Source organism: Somniosus microcephalus, chromosome 3, assembly GCF_052327205.1.
Source record: "Somniosus microcephalus isolate GS21.2 chromosome 3, FLI_Smic_1.0, whole genome shotgun sequence".
Classification (NCBI taxonomy): domain Eukaryota; kingdom Metazoa; phylum Chordata; class Chondrichthyes; order Squaliformes; family Somniosidae; genus Somniosus; species Somniosus microcephalus.
The window spans coordinates 298027640-298044789 of NC_140989.1; the positions used below are offsets into that span (position 1 = coordinate 298027640).

The window sequence follows — 17150 nt, forward strand, 5'->3', positions numbered from 1 at the left end:
CTGTTCAGGGATGACAGACCCGACACTTGGGAAACTGACGAGGAGGCGGGTTTACAGCGGGATACCGACCCGCTGTCAATCTTTGTGATTTTGACATGTACCCGCCTCCAAACCGTTACTCTGAGCGCCAGCAAAATTCCGGCCTTGGGATCAAATCTGGGATCTTTATGGTCCATATGGTTTAGTGCCGCTGCATTTACCCACTAAGCCATTAGGGGGAGCAAGTACATCTTTCTGCACTGGTAAGTGTCAGATGCACACTCTCGTGTTTCCTCATGTGTTTTCAGGGTCACGGTCAGAGCTACTGGTTTGCAGTTTCCACAGAAAGACGGAGAGAATTGCAGAATGTGATCCCACACATCTTGGAATCCCATAAATTAACAAAGAAAAACAGAACTTCACTTATTTTGTCACCATAAACCAGTGGTCCTGATCATGACAACCATCTCACTCACATTCAAGAAATAATGTTATCCATAATGAACACTGATAGCTCAATCTTATTCAATTCACACAAGTCCACTGACTGCTTAGGTCACACTTTACGTATGCAGACATATTTCATTACTGTTTACCACTGACGTTCTGGCAGTTTTAATATTTGACGCATGTGTGTGAAATATGAAAAGAGAAGTCTACTGCAGTGAGCAGCCAGCAGCCCTCGCCTTCCCAGTCCTGTACTACAGGGTTCATTAGAGAGGGCAAATTAGCAGAAGCCGCTGAACCGGTGTTAGAGGGGAGGGTGATGAAGGCAGAGGAGAGGGGTTTAAGGAAATGTTGGTAGTGGAAAAAAGCAGCCTGGGGTTATATTTTCTCTCCAAAGTGATCCTAGAATAGTGGGTGGTTTTGGCAGAGGAGCAGTGAGCCCCGGTAGAGCTTCCTGAGGCCCAGCCAGATCTGGAGTTAAATGGCTCAGTCAGTTATGCACCAGATACAGTAAAGTCTGCACTACTTGAACTTGAGGGAGTGAAGATGAGCGCAGTACCGGGGGAAGACTGCGATGGGAGGTAGTGTAGATTTTGCTGGGGTCAAGAGTTTCAAAAGGTGGAGATGAGGGAGTGGTTGAACAAATCGATAATTGAAGAGGTATCATGGTGAATGGAGGTGCATAGGTTAAACAATTGGGGCTTTGAACTGTAGTTGTAACAACATGAGGTGTTTTTTACTAGCAATGGACACAGAAGGAAGTAGGGTGGAAGAGTGTAGTGTGATGGATACAATGAAGTCGTTAGAGATGGCCTAGTCAGTGATTGGGACCATGTAAACAGAAGGACCACAGGAGATGGTGAAGTCAAGGGGGTGATCATGAAACTGGGTAGCAGAGTTTATTTGGAGGGCAGTGAATTCAAAGGAGAGAAAGAAAAAAATGGAATAGAGATGGAGATTGAAATCACTGAGGATGAAGAGTTGCTCAGTACAGTGGCTGAGGGAGGAAAGGAGGGAGAATATCTCAGGGAGAAACTGGAGGTGGGACTGTGCAAGGCTAGACAGTGAGGATTCTAAAGAAGCAAGAAGGGTGGAACAGGGTGAGGTGCTTGCAGGAGGAGAAGGTGCCAGAGGAGTAGGAGGAGAGATCAAGTTGTGACTTAGTGATAGCAGCCATTCCACCACCACGGCGGCTTGGGTGGGGCAGGTGGTGGAAAGGATTAGCTAGGTGGGAAGGTTTTGGTAAGGGACATGGAGTCCCAACCCATGAGCCATGTTTCAGTTAAAACCAGAATGTCAGTGCAATCATCCAGAATCACAGGAGTCTTGTTCATGGGCATTCTGGAGGGAAATGCGGAGAGGAATAATGATTGTTGGTCCATTAGTACAGTCCAGATGGTGGGTGGGGTGAGTGGGATGGCAAGGAGCTGAGCCTTGAAAGTGTGCAAAGTGGCAAGGTTGGCAAGAGAGCAGGAGGGGGCTGGTATGTTTGCTGCTCATAAGGAGTCAGCGACAGGTGCCTCGATGGGCCCTTCAGAGGATGCCAAGTGAGGAGGGCTGCCATCTCTGGTTGGACGTATTCCTGGAGGTTACATCAGGAATTCATTAGCAGCTCAAAACTGGGCATCATTGAGGCGCTGTGGGTCATCAGCAGCAGCAGAATTGTATTCCAGCACAATCTGTAACCTCAAGGCCCGGCATATCCCTCACTCTACCATTACCATCAAGCCAGGGGACCAACCCTGATTCAATAAGGAGTGTAGAAGAGCATGCCAGGAGCAGCACCAGGCGTACCTAAAAATGAGGTGCCAACCTGGGGAAGCTGCAACACAGCATGCTAAAAAGCAGAAACAGCACGCTATACACAGGGCTAAGCGATCCCACAATCAACGGATCAGATCCAAGCTCTGCAGTCCTGCCACATCCAGTTGTGAATGGTGGTGGACCATTAAACAACTAACGGGAGGAGGAGGCTCCATGAATATCCCCATTCTCAATGATGGTGGAGCCCAGCACGTGAGAGCAAAAGACAAGGCTGAAGCATTGGCAACCATCTTCAGCCAGAAGTGCCGAGTGGATGATCATATCGGCCTCCTCCTGAGGTCCCCACCATCACGGAAGCCAGTCTTCAGGCAATTCGATTCACTCCACGCGATATCAAGAAATGGCTGAGCGCACTGGATACAGCAAAGGCTATGGGCCCCGACAACATCCCAGCTATCGTGCTGAAGACTTGTGCTTCAGAGCTAGCTGCACCTCTAGCCAAGCTGTTCCAGTACAGCTACAACACTGGCATCAACCCGGCAATGTGGAAAACTGCCCAGGTATGTCATGTCCTCAAAAAGCAGGACAAATCCAATCCGGCGAATTACCACCCCATCAGTCTACTCTCAATCATCAGCAAAGTGATGGAAGGGGTCATCGACAGTGCTATCAAGCGGCACTTACTCACCAATAACCTGCTCACTGATGCCCAGTTTGGGTTCCGCCAGGATCACTCGGCTCCCGACCTCATTACAGCCTTGGTCCAAACATGGACAAAGGAGCTGAATTCCAGAGATGAGGTGAGAGTGACTGCCCTTGACATCAGGGCAGTATTTGACCGAGTGTGGCATCAAGGAGCCCTAGTAAAACTAAAGTCAATGGGAATCAGGGGGAAAACTCTCCACTGGCTGGAGTCATACCTAGCACAAAGGAAGATGGTTGTGGTGGTTGGAGGTCAATCATCACAGCCCCAGGACATTGTTGCAGGTGTTCCTCAGGGCAGTGTCCTAGGCCCAACCATCTTCAGCTGCTTCATCAATGACCTTCCCTCCAACATAAAGTCAGAAGTGGGGATATTCGCTGATGACTGCACAGTGTTCAGTGCCATTCACAACTCCTCAGATAATGAAACAGTCCATGCCCGCATGCAACAAGACCTGGACGACGTTCAGGCTTGGGCTGATAAGCGGCAGGTAACATTCGCGCCACAGAAGTGCCAGGCAATGACTATCTCCAAGAAGCGAGAGTCTAACCACCTCCCCATGACATTCAATGGCATTACCATTACCGAATCCCCCACCATTAACATCCTGGGGGTCACCATTGACCAGAAACTTAACTGGACCAGCCACATAAATACTGTGGCAACAAGAGCAGGTCAGAGGCTGGGTATTCTGTGGCGAGTGTCTCACCTCCTGACTCCCCAAAGCCTTTCCACCATCTACAAGGCACAACTAAGGAGTGTAATGGATAACTCTCCACTTGCCTGGATGAGTGCAGCTCCAACAACACTCAAGAACATTGACACCATCCAGGACAAAGCAGCCTGCTTGATTGGCACGCCATCTACCACCTTAAACATTCACTCCCTCCACCACCGGCGTACCGTGGCTGCAGTGTGTACCATCTACAAGATGCACTGCAGCAACTCACCAAGGCTTCTTCGGCAGCATCTCCCAAACCCGCGACCTCTTCCACCTAGAAGGACAAGGGCAGCAGACGCATGGGAACACCACCACCTCCAAGTTCCCCTCCAAGTCACACACCATAATGACTTAGAAGTATATCGCCAATCCTTCATCGTCGCTGGGTCAAAATCCTGGAACACCCTACCTAACAGCACAGTGAGAGTACCTTCACCACATGGACTGCAGCGGTTCAAGAAGGCGGTTCACCACCACCTTCTCAAGGGCAATTAGGGATGGGCAATAAATGCTGGCCTTGCCAGCGATGCCCACATCCCATAAACGAATTTAAAAAATGACGCAATGCTGTTAACGACTGAGTTTCTCCAAAACAAATTCACTATGAAGCAACACAAAAAGCATTCATTTTGAAAGTGTGCCAGACACCTCTCCCTGTTCACTTTGGCATGCAAGGGTTTTAATGTGGCTGCAAAGGGAAAAGTGCACATTTCCTATGATTCTTCTCCCGGTTCATTTGCAGCAGGGTTCCAGGAGATGAATCTTTAATTCGTGGATGCTGCAGGACAATCCGAGACAATCCTAGGATTGGCAACCCTACAAGAGAGGCATAGAGGGTAGCTGTGGGCTTATTCAAAGGAGATTGGACTTCATGCTTAGCTTTTTAGACAGCATTCACGGGCAGCACGGTGGCATAGTGGTTAGCACTGTTGCCTCACAGCACCAGGGACCCGGGTTCGAATCCGGCCTCGGGTGACTGTCTGTGTGGAGTTTGCACATTCTCCCCGTGTTTGCGTGGGTTTTCTCCGGGTGCTCCGGTTTCCTCCCACAGTCCAAAGATGTGCGGGTTAGGTTGATTGGCTATGATAAATTGACCCTTAGGGGGATTAAATACGCGGGGATAGGGTGGGATATGTGTTGGTGTAGGGGTTACGGGGAACGGGTGGGATATGTGTCGGTGCAGGCTCGATGGGCCGAAATGGCCTCTATCTGCACTGTTGTGATTCTGTGAATTCTGTGAAAAACTTGTATTGCCCACTTTCTCTTCTTAAATTCAGTACTTTACACTCATCCATATTAAATTTAATCTGCCTTTGTCCTGCCCATTTACATAATGTTGTCTAATTCATGTTGTCATTCTCTCAGATTCAATTGCCCCTTCTATGTTTGGTATTACCTACAAATTTGATCAGTTTTTATTGAGTTTCTATATCCAAGTCGTTAATGTAAATTATAAACAGGAGGGGTCCTAACACCGAGCCATATAATGACTCAATCTCCGAATAATTAAGTCTTTTTGCTATGAAATGGAAGATATTACATTCCGAAAGATAAGGGGAGACTCTTGCCTTGGGCAGTAGTCAAAACCAATGTCCTTCAGTGCTGCATGCGCAAATTTAATCCCTGCCCATAGGCAGAAGATAAAATAAAGGGCTGGTCTTAATCCCCTTAATACTGGAAACACGCCATAGTTTTAAAATTCACACATTTTCCATTTTGTGCAACAACTATATACATTTTGATAGCTGAATAGTACAACTTAAAATGATATAAAACCAGTAAGACACACAATATTTGCAAATTCATCAAATTCTTTGAACGAGCTAAAAATATTGCATGCAATCTTCAAAGCAGACTTTTAACAAGACCAAATTAATTACCATCAAGTCCACAATACAAAACTGCCCCAGGGCTGCATTTTGAAATTCCATCTGTGATTCTTTTTTCATCATAATTAAACATTCTATTCATCAAGAATAATTATTTTGATACCAACCTTATTCCAAAAATAACTCTTACATTTTTGACCCTAATTATTGCTCTATCCGTGACTTGATCACAGGTAGTTTGTAACAACAAGACTGCCAAAAAATACACTTTTATAAATATGCTTTTAAACAATCAGGTGTGAATTCTTCAAAATATCCTGCAAAAATAATCAGACAATAATGGCAGGCATTTTTTGTTACCGTTTCTGTAAAGATCTGTTTTCAAAATCGATTTGTGCTTCCTACACTCTCTGATTGCGTGGCAGGAATATTTTATTGGTGTCTCCGTCACTTCAGTGAGCATGAAACACTCCCAAAGATGGTTGTGTGATACAAATGTGATTCCTTGGGTGAATGATCACAATTAGAATCACCAGTGAAAGAATTGTGTGTTCAACTGTGATACTGAACTTGTTTATATGGGTGAAGAAATAAGGGACTGGTTGTGTTCAGGGACCAAGCTTTTGCGGATTCAGTTCTGAGCGGGGAGGATGACAGTAATGAATATATTTATTAGAAGATGGTAAATCCAGGCTGAGATTCAGTGCCAGCGGGGCACATACCAGAAGATTCCACAAACAGATTCCACATATCAGATTTTTTTTTTTTTATAGTTTTAATTATTTCAAGCTGACAGACAATGGTATTGAAGAGATAAGGTGAGAATCCAGACAGTCACCTGTGGCATTTAGGGTCTTGAAAGTAATTTGAAGTAATGCATAGTCAGAGTGAGCTCAGGGTAGTAAAAAAAATCTTAATCAATTTGAATTGAGCCAACCCAGATAAATTTGCTTAAATCTGGAGCACTTTGCTTCTCTGTGCTCCAGATCTTTAAAATAGCAGTGGTACAGACTGGGCACTAACCGCATTAGCTATGCTTATACTTTGTGAAAATATTAGAGGCACATCCTTTTAAAAGAAATTAAAGCAGCACTATCCTTATCAGGAGAAAGGGATATGAGCTATTTGCCATTTGAGTTACAACGAGGCATTTCAATAGAACTGAATTATCACATTAAGTGCTTGCCAAAAAAAAGGTTTGTCAAACACTTGTTGAAGAAGACTGCTCCTCTAAGCCAAAGCAATACAAGTTATAAGACACCACTGGTGATAATTCTAGAAATGGTGGTTTGATTTGTGCTTCTTTGGCACAAAAGTAACTGATGAGACAACAGTGCGGTCTGGATTATTACATGGTCCAGAACCACAGACTTTAAACATACCTGCCAACTCTGTAACAGCTTCAAAACAACTGACAGCTGCCAAAAAAACTGACAACTCCAAAATAAACAATGCATAATTTAAGAACAGTCTTGAATAAAGGCCTAAGACCAAGGACAGGGTTTCATAGTGACTGACTAAGTTAAATTTATTTTTATTACATTGGACTTTAGGATTTTTATTAGTGTTATGGGATCACATTCCTCATCTCAGTTTATTTGCATAAACTTGGCTTGTATTCCCTTAAGTATAGCAGATTCAGGGGTGATCTGAGCGAGGTGTTAAAAGGATTACACAGAGTAGATACAGAGACACTATTTCCTCTGGTGGTGGTGGAATCAAGAACAAGGGGACATTTCTGAACATTAGAGTCAGGCCATTTAGGAAGGAAATCAGGAAGCACTTTTTCTACACAAAGCGTATTAGAAATTTGGATTTCTCTCCCCCAAAAGGCTGTGGATGTTGGGACTGAGACGGATAGATTTTTGTTCGGCAAGAATATCAAGGGATATGGAGGTAAGGTGGGTAAATGGGGTTGAGGTACAGATCAGCAATGATTTTACTGAATGGCGAAGCAGGGTCGAGTGGCTGAACTGCCTACCCCTGTTCCTATGTTTCTGTGAAAACTGAAACCCAATGGCCTCATGCATGACATATGATAAGAAGTAGTTATTAATGGGAGTGCAGTGTGACATGAGCTTGTCACGACTTAAGACTCAACTATGCCCAATATACCACCAGGTGTCTTACAGGAAAAAACATGAAGTGCGTAGGGTTGTAATTTTACAGTAGTGTGTTTAGAAATTTTGAAGAGGGAAGTGAGCTTTGATGCTATAAAATATATTCCTACGGTGTTCTGGGACATGCCCTCCAGGATATTTTTGACACTTTTCCCAAAATTTTTCAATGATTTGACATTCCCCTTAAAGTGTTTATTTTACATTAATATGCAATACTTCTTTACTCTTCAAAACCGCTTACTACAAAAACAAGCACACAGACAAAATAAAATATGCTGGCACACAAAGTCAAGTTTAAAATGGCAAGTAAATTTAAAAATGACTGAAAAAAATAAAGGTCACCTTTCATGATATTGCAGATCTACCAGTTGTTTCATCGGTTCCCTGTAGCTTTTAAACAACATTGCCATTGGAGTATATGTACCCTGCCCCAAAAAAATCACTTTAGCTCCTCCTATCCTACTCGACAACTGATGAGATGGGCCGATGACCTGTCTTCAAGCCCCTCACAGTGCCAAAAGGAACGGCTGCTAAGGGACTGGCTGAAATCACCAGAGGGAGGATCACAGATCCAAACCAGTTCTCTGCCACTCTCTGGCACTAATGTTCCTGAGAATATTTATGATGTGTGTTACCCCATCCAACAACTGATCCCACTGTACTGAAAGTAGAACATAAAAGCTTACCCACATCACTGCACACAGAGAACTTGACTTGACACTCTCACTGTAACATTACAGTAGACTTACAAATGCTATATGTAGCTTATCGAAAATGAACATTGCAAAACTATATTATAGGGGCAGGGCAGACAACATTAAACAGTCTGACAGAATGCATACAGTACAAACAAAGCAAGCAGAATATTAAGATATGATCCTAGGATTTCCATACAACATACATATCTTTGATTAAACTTGCAACAGTTAAACCACAAGTAGTTGCAGTGAATCCTGTTGTTTAAATGGTCTAGCACTGGACTATTTAATAAAAAAATGTAAGCTTCTGACAAAATGTTTCTACTCATCAATCTAGACTGTATTGTTTATGTAAATTGGTATAGTCTTGCATTGCACAACTCCTAACCACTTTTAAAGAGGGTCAAACCTGACCATGTCAAAACAGATTGTCAAATGTAAGGGAAATCAAATCAATGGCAAAAAGCTCTCGGAGGATTCTATCAAACAAACAGAGGATTCATATACACAACACTTTAGCTGCATAACAACAAGAACTCTGGGATCCAACATTACTGATTAATCAAAACATTGGCGTGCAATAATTACACACGCTGTACCTGTAACCTCTTGAGAGCCTGTTTAGGCAGCAATCTAGGGCAAGTAAATCATGGGAGGAAACAGCTGAGAACACCAAGGAGATAGTTCAACCAAAGTATGGACTGGGATGGATGTTGCAAACCTTATCAGATGGGCTGAGGATAGAAAGCTGCGGAGGTGATTAATGACTTGCCTGAATGGTGACCTGCCAGGAAATGTTGAGGAAGAGAGATTTATCGTACATTATTTCCAACTGTGTAACATCAACCGTTTTGCTGGAAAAGGGTGGAGAAATCTTGTGCTGGCAGAAATTTCGACTGTCCCTTAAATGCCAGGTGTGAAGTATATAAAAACATATACACTTTTTATTACAAATCATACTCACAACAGAATGATAAATAAATGGAAGGTCTCTACTCCTATTAATTAAATAGCCATCTGTTAGACAGAATTATGTAGACAGGGAAAATCTAGAAATCCAAAGCAAACAAACCCCATCTATCAGACGGTGTTCCCTTTTGTGGGATTCATTCTATTCATCCAAATTTTTTGTGTGAGGCTTCAATGCACAAGCAGAATAAAGACTAATAGGGACACTGATAATAGGAATTGATTAGTCCCTCGCTCTGTTGGTAACATTGCGTTATTATTATAAGTAAGTATATTAATTTTACAATAAGACAAGTCTAATGAAACTAGGCTTTAATAAATTGCTATCATTAACCCTTTGAATCCTAATGATTAGATTTAAAACCCATAATCAACTTTAATATAGTAATCCCACAAATCCTTTCGGACTATTTAATGCAATTACCACCACAAAAGGCAGTTAATTTTTCATTCTTGTGTATGATTGATAATTTCAAGGTAGTTTAGAAAGAACACAGCTCTATGAATATTAAATACATTGGCCTAACATGTTATCAAAGTAAAATTGACTCTGTTGTGGTTGGATTAATAGAGATGTACTAGACTTGTGGAATAATTTCTCTGAACTTGTTTAGGAGCCTAATCCCCCACATATATACACAGTGTCCATTTTCACAAGGAATGCAGACTGATACAGTTATCAAAGAAGCCTGGAAATGCTTTATATGTTGACCTTTAACATCTCTCTCTTTTCTATTGATTAAATGTCAGCCTTTCTCAGTGGTAGCACTCTCACCTCTAAGTCAGAGGGTCATGGGTTCAAGCCCCACTTATGAAACTCGAGTAAATAATCTAAACTGACACTTCATTGAGTGATATGCTGCTGAAGGTGCAATCTGTTGGTTGAGATGTTAAACTGATGCCCCCTTCCCAATCTTCTCCCCCACCCCCATCCTGGATTCACCATGGGATGGTGCCATTGTCCCCACTGACTGACTCTGATCCTCTTCAGGACCGACGCACTGTCTCTTGCCCCTAGCACACCAATCGCATCCTGATGATGCAAGAGGACCAATTTTGCGTGGTCCTCTTGTGCATTAGAATCAGCACAGTGGTTCATGGACACTGTTGGGTCTGTGCCCGAAATTGGGCACAAACTAATTTCTAGGCAGGTGTGCCTGAGCAAATCACGGGAGAGTGCCAGCTACCATTCTATCACATTGAAGATGTAAACAGGGTATGTAGCAGGGAAGCACATTTGATACCATGGCATTGAATGTTACAAATATTCAGGTCATAAACAGGTAACATAACACAGTAGAGATGTGAGCTATAGGGTCAGGCCTCTTGATGAATATTTATATTTCTCAATGTCATGCTGCCACATACCTTCTTATACATGTCACTTTCTTAACACTGAGGTATAAAAGATGAGTACATTTACACCATAAAAGCAGCCTCAGAATCTGTTGAACTTCAGCATTTTAATATGATGACCTAGGGCTATTCAAAGCCAGTCAACATTACTTAACAATGATGCAGTTTTAATTGCAATCTCAAGCTCAGTAACTCCTTTCAGTCCGTTTCTTTCTCAGTCATCACAATTCCCCATTTCTAAAAGAATTGAAAAAAAAATCAACGTAAAATAAACAGAAAATTATCTATTTAAATGTTCTACTTTTTTTGAGCATAGTACAGGTGAGACTGTTGAAGAATTGCATTTTATATTGTAATTGGGAGACTACTTGAGCAGAATCAAAAGGACCTACCTTTTAGTGATCAGAAGTCAGGCACGGCTGATCTTGCCCTCCCCTTCTATTAGGCACTGAGGCCAATTGTAGCATCCTCACTATTAAGCTAACAACGCAGTTTAGCCCAATAGATTTGCCTCTGGATTTGAGAGGGCAAATCAATGGCCTACTCCCAGGCTTCTGCTGACATCGCTCATTGAGGTCCTAGCAATAATCCATCAAACCATCCTTTTTATAAAAATTACTCTAAAGATTAATAGCAGTTTTCTTTTCACTTGTATAAAGATACACAGTAAGGAAGAAAAGGAGAGAAAGTTTATTCCATTTGAGAACCTTCAAAGCATATGATAAAGTCATTGTCAGGTTCACCTTCTCAGTATTTGGGCACTGGCTGTACATTAAAAAAGATATTAGCAGTTTTCTAAAGGTAATTATACTGAGGCACATGCTGCAAAGGCATTGCAATACCATCATTGCATCATTTTACACATGACACCATTGCAACAAGAATCTTCCATGGCTCTTTCCTCATTCATAAGCAAAAAAAATCTGGACAATTTCTGCAAAATGTTAAACATTGCACATCATGTTGAACAGCAATGCAAGTTTGCAATTTACACTCAGGAATTTATGCTGTGCTCTCTTTTGTGTAAAAATCGTTTCTATATTGGAATTCATGAAGCTTCACACAGTATGGTAATTGTGTTCTAACCACCACCTTACACAAAGTTATCGTAACATCTTTGTTCTTGTACATTCCTGTTATACCTTATGCCCTTATTTATACAGTCCTTATTTATATTGACCTGCATCTGTCTGCACTTGTAATTTTAAGGAAAGATATTTTTGCACCATGAGGACTCTCTTTCTCCATACCCAGAGAGAGAGATTGAAAACTGTTCCCAACCAGTATTTTACCCAGGATCTTTTTAAAAGAGTTAAGCATCAACTGCTTTTGCTGGGAATCATTGTTTTCTTCTGATTGCTACTCATCTGAGGCTTGTTAAGCTTAAATCTGAGCTTTCTGCTACTTTACTTACAGTTGACGTCAAACAACCTGTTTGCATCTAGGCCACTGATATAAACGGAGGAAGTATGTCTGAAATTTTACTCTTCCCAAAAGGTGATTGACCTGTAGAACAGGATTCTACAAGAGGCAGTGATGACTGATTCATTACATTCCTTCATGGCAATAGATAGATTCCTGGATACAGGGATGATCACAGCATATGGAAGGAAAGAGTAATACATTTTCAAAAATAATCAATGAGTTTGAGGGTCTTGAGACCTCCTTGCTACATCAACTGTGTTGGATCCGTGGTTCAGTGGATATGCTGTTATTAAATAATCACACGGATGCTGTACATTAACAATAAACAGGTCTTTACTGGAGGAGGGTAGTCTCAAGACTGGGGGTACAGAGGCATGCGCAAAGCTTATATACAGGTGTGGTCACTGCCGGTATACAGTATACAGGAGCTGTAAAAGTAGTTCTGACTTAAAGGCACATACACTACAATTCCTCCCCTTTTAGATTAGTAGTACCCCTAATATTCAAATAACAATTAACATTTCAACATGTACATTAAACAACAAAAGTCCATTTATAGATTCAGTCTTTGGGGCGGCTTCCTGACCCTTTCGGGATAGGGCCTTTCCGGAGGTTCTTGTTCTTGGTGCAGAGGCGATTCTGACCCCTTTTCATCGGGTAGTTCATCGGGTTCCACTGCTACTGGGTCTGAGGTAGATGCTACTGGTATGTCGGGTTCATCCCCAGGTACTCGAGACATGGGGTTGACGCGTTCCTGTGATGCTAAGATCTGATCTACGTGGCGTCTCACAATGTTCTCCCCGACATCCTCTGTGTACATTAATGGCCCCTGCCTTGTACATATTGTTCCGGGTTGCCATTTCTCTGTTCGATAGTCACGGGCCAAGACTGGTTGTCCTACATTGAAGCTCCTTGTCGGCTTGTCATTGATGTGCTGGAATTGTTTGTCCTCAACATTTCTTCGCACATTTGGTCTGAGCAAGTCCAGACGAGATCTCAACCTTCGGTTAAAGAACATCATGGCCGGGGTCTGGTTGGTAACTGCATGTGTCGCGTTTCGGTAGGCTAATAAGAAATTGTCCATCTTATGCTGTAGTGGAATTTCATCATCACACATGGCCTTTATCGCCTTCTTAAAGGTTTGTACGAACCTCTCAGCCAATCCATTTGTGGCTGGATGATACGGGGTGGATGTGTAATGCATTACCCCATTCCTTCTCATAAATTTTGTGAACTCGTCGGACACAAACTGTGGTCCATTATCAGAGCAAATCTGCTCTGGCAACCCGTTTCTGGCAAATATGGTCCGTAGGGCTGCAATCGTTTTCTCTGTAGTGGTTGAAGACATTTTTATCACCTCAGGCCACTTTGAATGAGCATCCACTGCTATTAAGAACATTGAGTCCATGAATGGACCAGCGAAATCAATATGCACCCATTGCCATGGAGAGGAGGGCCACTCCCATGGGTGTAGAGGGGCATGTGGTGGTGCATTTTGGCCCTTCTGGCATCCTAAGCAGCTCTTAGTTAGGTCTTCGATTTGTTGATCGATTCCCGGCCACCACACATAAGCCCTAGCAAGGCTTTTCATTTTCACTCCCCCCAGATGACCTTCATGTAGCTCATTTAGCACTCTCTCCCTTAACTTGGGTGGAATCACCACTCTGGATCCACACATCACTGTCCCCTGGCATACTGACAGCTGTTCTCTTCTGGATGAGAATGCTGGCAACAGTGAGTCGCCATGAGTTGGCCATCCCCTCACCGTCAATTCATATACCCGAGACAGTGTCGGATCATTGCGGGTCTCCTTCTCTATATCCGCGTTCGTTACTGGCAATCGTTCAATTATTGACGAATAAAATATCTCGATAGGGTCCACTGCAGGTGCTTCCTCCACAGTAGGCAGTGGCAGGCGCAATAGCCCATCAGCGTTCCCATGCTGTTTCGTGCCTTTATATTCTATTTCATATTGATTCACCCCTAGAAACAGGGACCATCTTTGTAACCGCTGTGCAGTCATCACTGGAACGCCCTTCTTAGGATTAAAGATGGAGACAAGTGGTTGGTGGTCAGTCAGCAAGGTGAACTTCTGCCCATGCAGATAGTGGTTGAATTTTTTTACTCCGCATACTAGGCTGAGGGCCTCCCTGTCAATCTGGGCGTAGTTGTGCTCGGCTGAGGTTAGTGACCGAGACGCAAAGGCTACTGGCCTCTCCAACCCGTCAGGGAATTTGTGCGACAGCACCGCTCAAATACCATAGGGTGATGTATCACATGCCAAACGAATTGGTAGTGCTGGGTTGAAATGGGCCAATACCTCTTTTGATGTGATCAATTCTTTACACTTCTGGAAAGCTCGTCTACATTCGTCATCCCACTTCCATGGTACCCCTGTTTGCAGTAGGGTGTTCAGTGGGTGTAATACCGTAGACAAATTTGGTAAGAACTTGTGGTAGTAGTTTACCAGCCCGAGGAACGACCTCAGTTGTGACACATTTTCCGGTGCTGGAGCCTTGGCTACGGCCTCAATCTTGTCAGGGGACATATGTGACCCCTTTTCATCGATGACGTGGCCACAATACGAGATCTGTTTCTGGAAAAACTCGCACTTGTGGCAATTAGCTAGTAGCCCATACTCCTTTAATCTGGTGAGCACCTTCTCCAAGTTGGCGAGGTGATCACCGTCATTTTCGCCCATGACCAAGATGTCGTCCAAATAACACTGGGTCCCTGGAATCCCTTGCAGGACCTGATCCATCGCCCTTTGCCAGATAGCCGGAGCCGAGGCTACTCCAAACACCAGCCGGTTGTATTGATAGAGACCTTTATGAGTGTTGATCGTAAGGTATTGTTTCGAAGCTTCTTCTACCTCCATTTGCAAGTACGCCTGGGCTAGATCAATTTTGGTGAAGCGTTTACCTCCAGATAGCGAGGCGAAAATATCCTCAATTCGTGGAAGCGGATATTGTACCGTGTGAAGGACTGGGTTCACTGTCACCTTAAAATCCCCACAGATGCGGACCTTCTTTGGTTCCCCAGGCGTATTACTCAACGACCTCTTCATTACAGGAACGATGGGTGTAGCCCACTCGCTCCAGTCCACTTTGGACAGTACTCCTGAACGTTCCAACCCTTCCAGCTCTGCTTCAACAGCTGGTCTGATCGCATAAGGCACTGGTCTGGCCTTCTGAAACTTTGGCCTTGCATTTTCCTCTATTTTAATCGTTGCTGTTTGTGATGAAATATTTCCATTCATCACTGCCTGTGACTGAGATCGATTTCAGTGTCATTTCCCTTCCCCCAGACCTCATTGTATTGTGTACTGGAATGTGCTGTATTGTATACTGGAATGTGCTGGAATGTGCTGTGTGTAGGGCTCCGCCCATACCTGGCCCCGTTTGTAAGCTAACTCAGTCTGGCCTCAGTCTCCAGAAGGAAGACATCTCTCTCTCTTACGTGTTACGTTCTAAGTTAATAAAAGCCTTGTTTTGTTCTGCTAACTTCGAGTCTCGGAATTATTGAGGCACATCAATTTTATTAACTTATTTTTCAACACTATGGATCAACTCCTGAAACCCGAACGTTTGGATTTGGATCAACATGCTCCGGACGCATCAGCACGCTTCGGAAACTGGTTTGAGTGTATGGAATTCTTCCTGGACAATTCCGCAGCCGTCAAAGACGCTACGGACGCTGCGAGGATGAGACTCGGAATTCTGCGGAATTGGGTAAGCCACCGGGTTTACCCCCTCATCCAAGACGCCGAGACGTACCTGGCCGCCTGCGACATCTTAAAGGCGCATTACCAGCAGCCTACGAATGAGGTGTATGCTAGGCACCTGCTCGCCACCCGCGCACAGCGACCTGGGGAATCGGTGGAGGAGTTCCTAAGCACCCTGAAAATGCTTGGCAAAGACTGCAAGTGCCGAGATGTAAAAGCCGCAGTGTACACTGACGAGCTTGTTCGCGATGCCTTCATCACAGGCCTCAGCTCCACTTACATCCGGCAAAGACTGCTGGAAAAAACGGGGTCGGACCTGAAACAGGCTGCGGACACCGCGCGATCCCTGGATGTGGCCCAGAGAAACTCGGACGCCTACTCTTCAGCCCGCGCCGTCCACGCCGCCACGTGTGCACCGAGGGCGCCGCCATCTTGGAAGGCATCTTCCCCGCCCGACAGCCCGACACCGGCTGGGCCCCGCTCTCCCCCCAGAAGCCCTACGACAGCCGCGACGCGTCAGGGACCCAACTGCTACTTCTGCGGGCAGCCAAAGCACACCAGAAACCTGTGCCCGGCGAAAGGCACCACCTGCTTTAAGTGCGGTAAGAAGGGGCACTTCGGGAAGGTGTGCAGAGGGAACCCCGCCGGAAAACCAACCGCCGGAAAACCCGCCACCGCCGCGTGTGCGCCGTGGGAGCGGCCATCTTGGACGCCATCTTGCCCGACCTCGTGGGGTCCGCCATCTTGTGAGTAGACAGCGTGGACGCCATCTTGTATCGATCAGGGCCCTACAGTGGCATCGGTCACAGTGGACCAGACCAGGCCGCACCCGCTATCCAGATCAATGGTGGACATCGAGGTAAACGGGTGCCGGGTTAAATGCTTAATTGACAGTGGAAGCACGGAGAGCTTTATCCACCCAGAACTGGCACAACAACTCTCCCTAAAGGTGGTCCCTACTCAGGGTACCATCTCTATGGCTGACAAAACCCAGACATCGACCATTCTGGGTTACTGCATGGTACAATTGTGCGTTAACGGAACTGTATATGATAATTTTAAAGTATTAATCATGAAGAACCTATGTGCGAGCGTGATCTTGGGCCTGGATTTCCAGTGCAACCACCAAAGCATCACGCTCAAGTACGGTGGGTCCCAGCTGCCCCTCACAGTGTGCGGTCTGGCTACCCTGAAGGTAAAGCCGCCTTCGCTATTCGCGAACCTTACCCCTAACTGCCGGCCAATAGCGACCAAAAGCAGGAGGTACAGCTGGGAGGACAGGCGGTTTATCGCGACCGAGGTAGACAGGCTCCTGAAAGAGCGCATTATTGTACGCAGCAATAGCCCGTGGCGCGCCCAAGTGGTGGTGGTAAGGGGTAGCGAGAAGAAACAGATGGTGATCGACTATAGTCAAA

General features: G+C 44.6%; 1 protein-coding gene across 7 annotated transcripts in view; it reads right to left on the reverse strand.

The window, feature by feature from the left end:
* The window catches only part of LOC147122084 (disabled homolog 1-like), a 454991-nt gene that overhangs the window by 133378 nt on the left and 304463 nt on the right, over window positions 1–17150 (reverse strand). Inside the window, exon 1 of one of the 7 annotated variants that reach the window (XM_085982826.1) lies at window positions 7906–7982. The exons of the other annotated variants lie outside the window; for them this stretch is intronic. Coding sequence (XP_085838952.1) covers window positions 7906–7912 — 7 coding nt within the window. The 5' untranslated portion in view covers window positions 7913–7982. Of the gene's footprint in view, window positions 1–7905; window positions 7983–17150 lie in introns of those variants that run through there. 7 annotated transcript variants of the gene reach the window in all.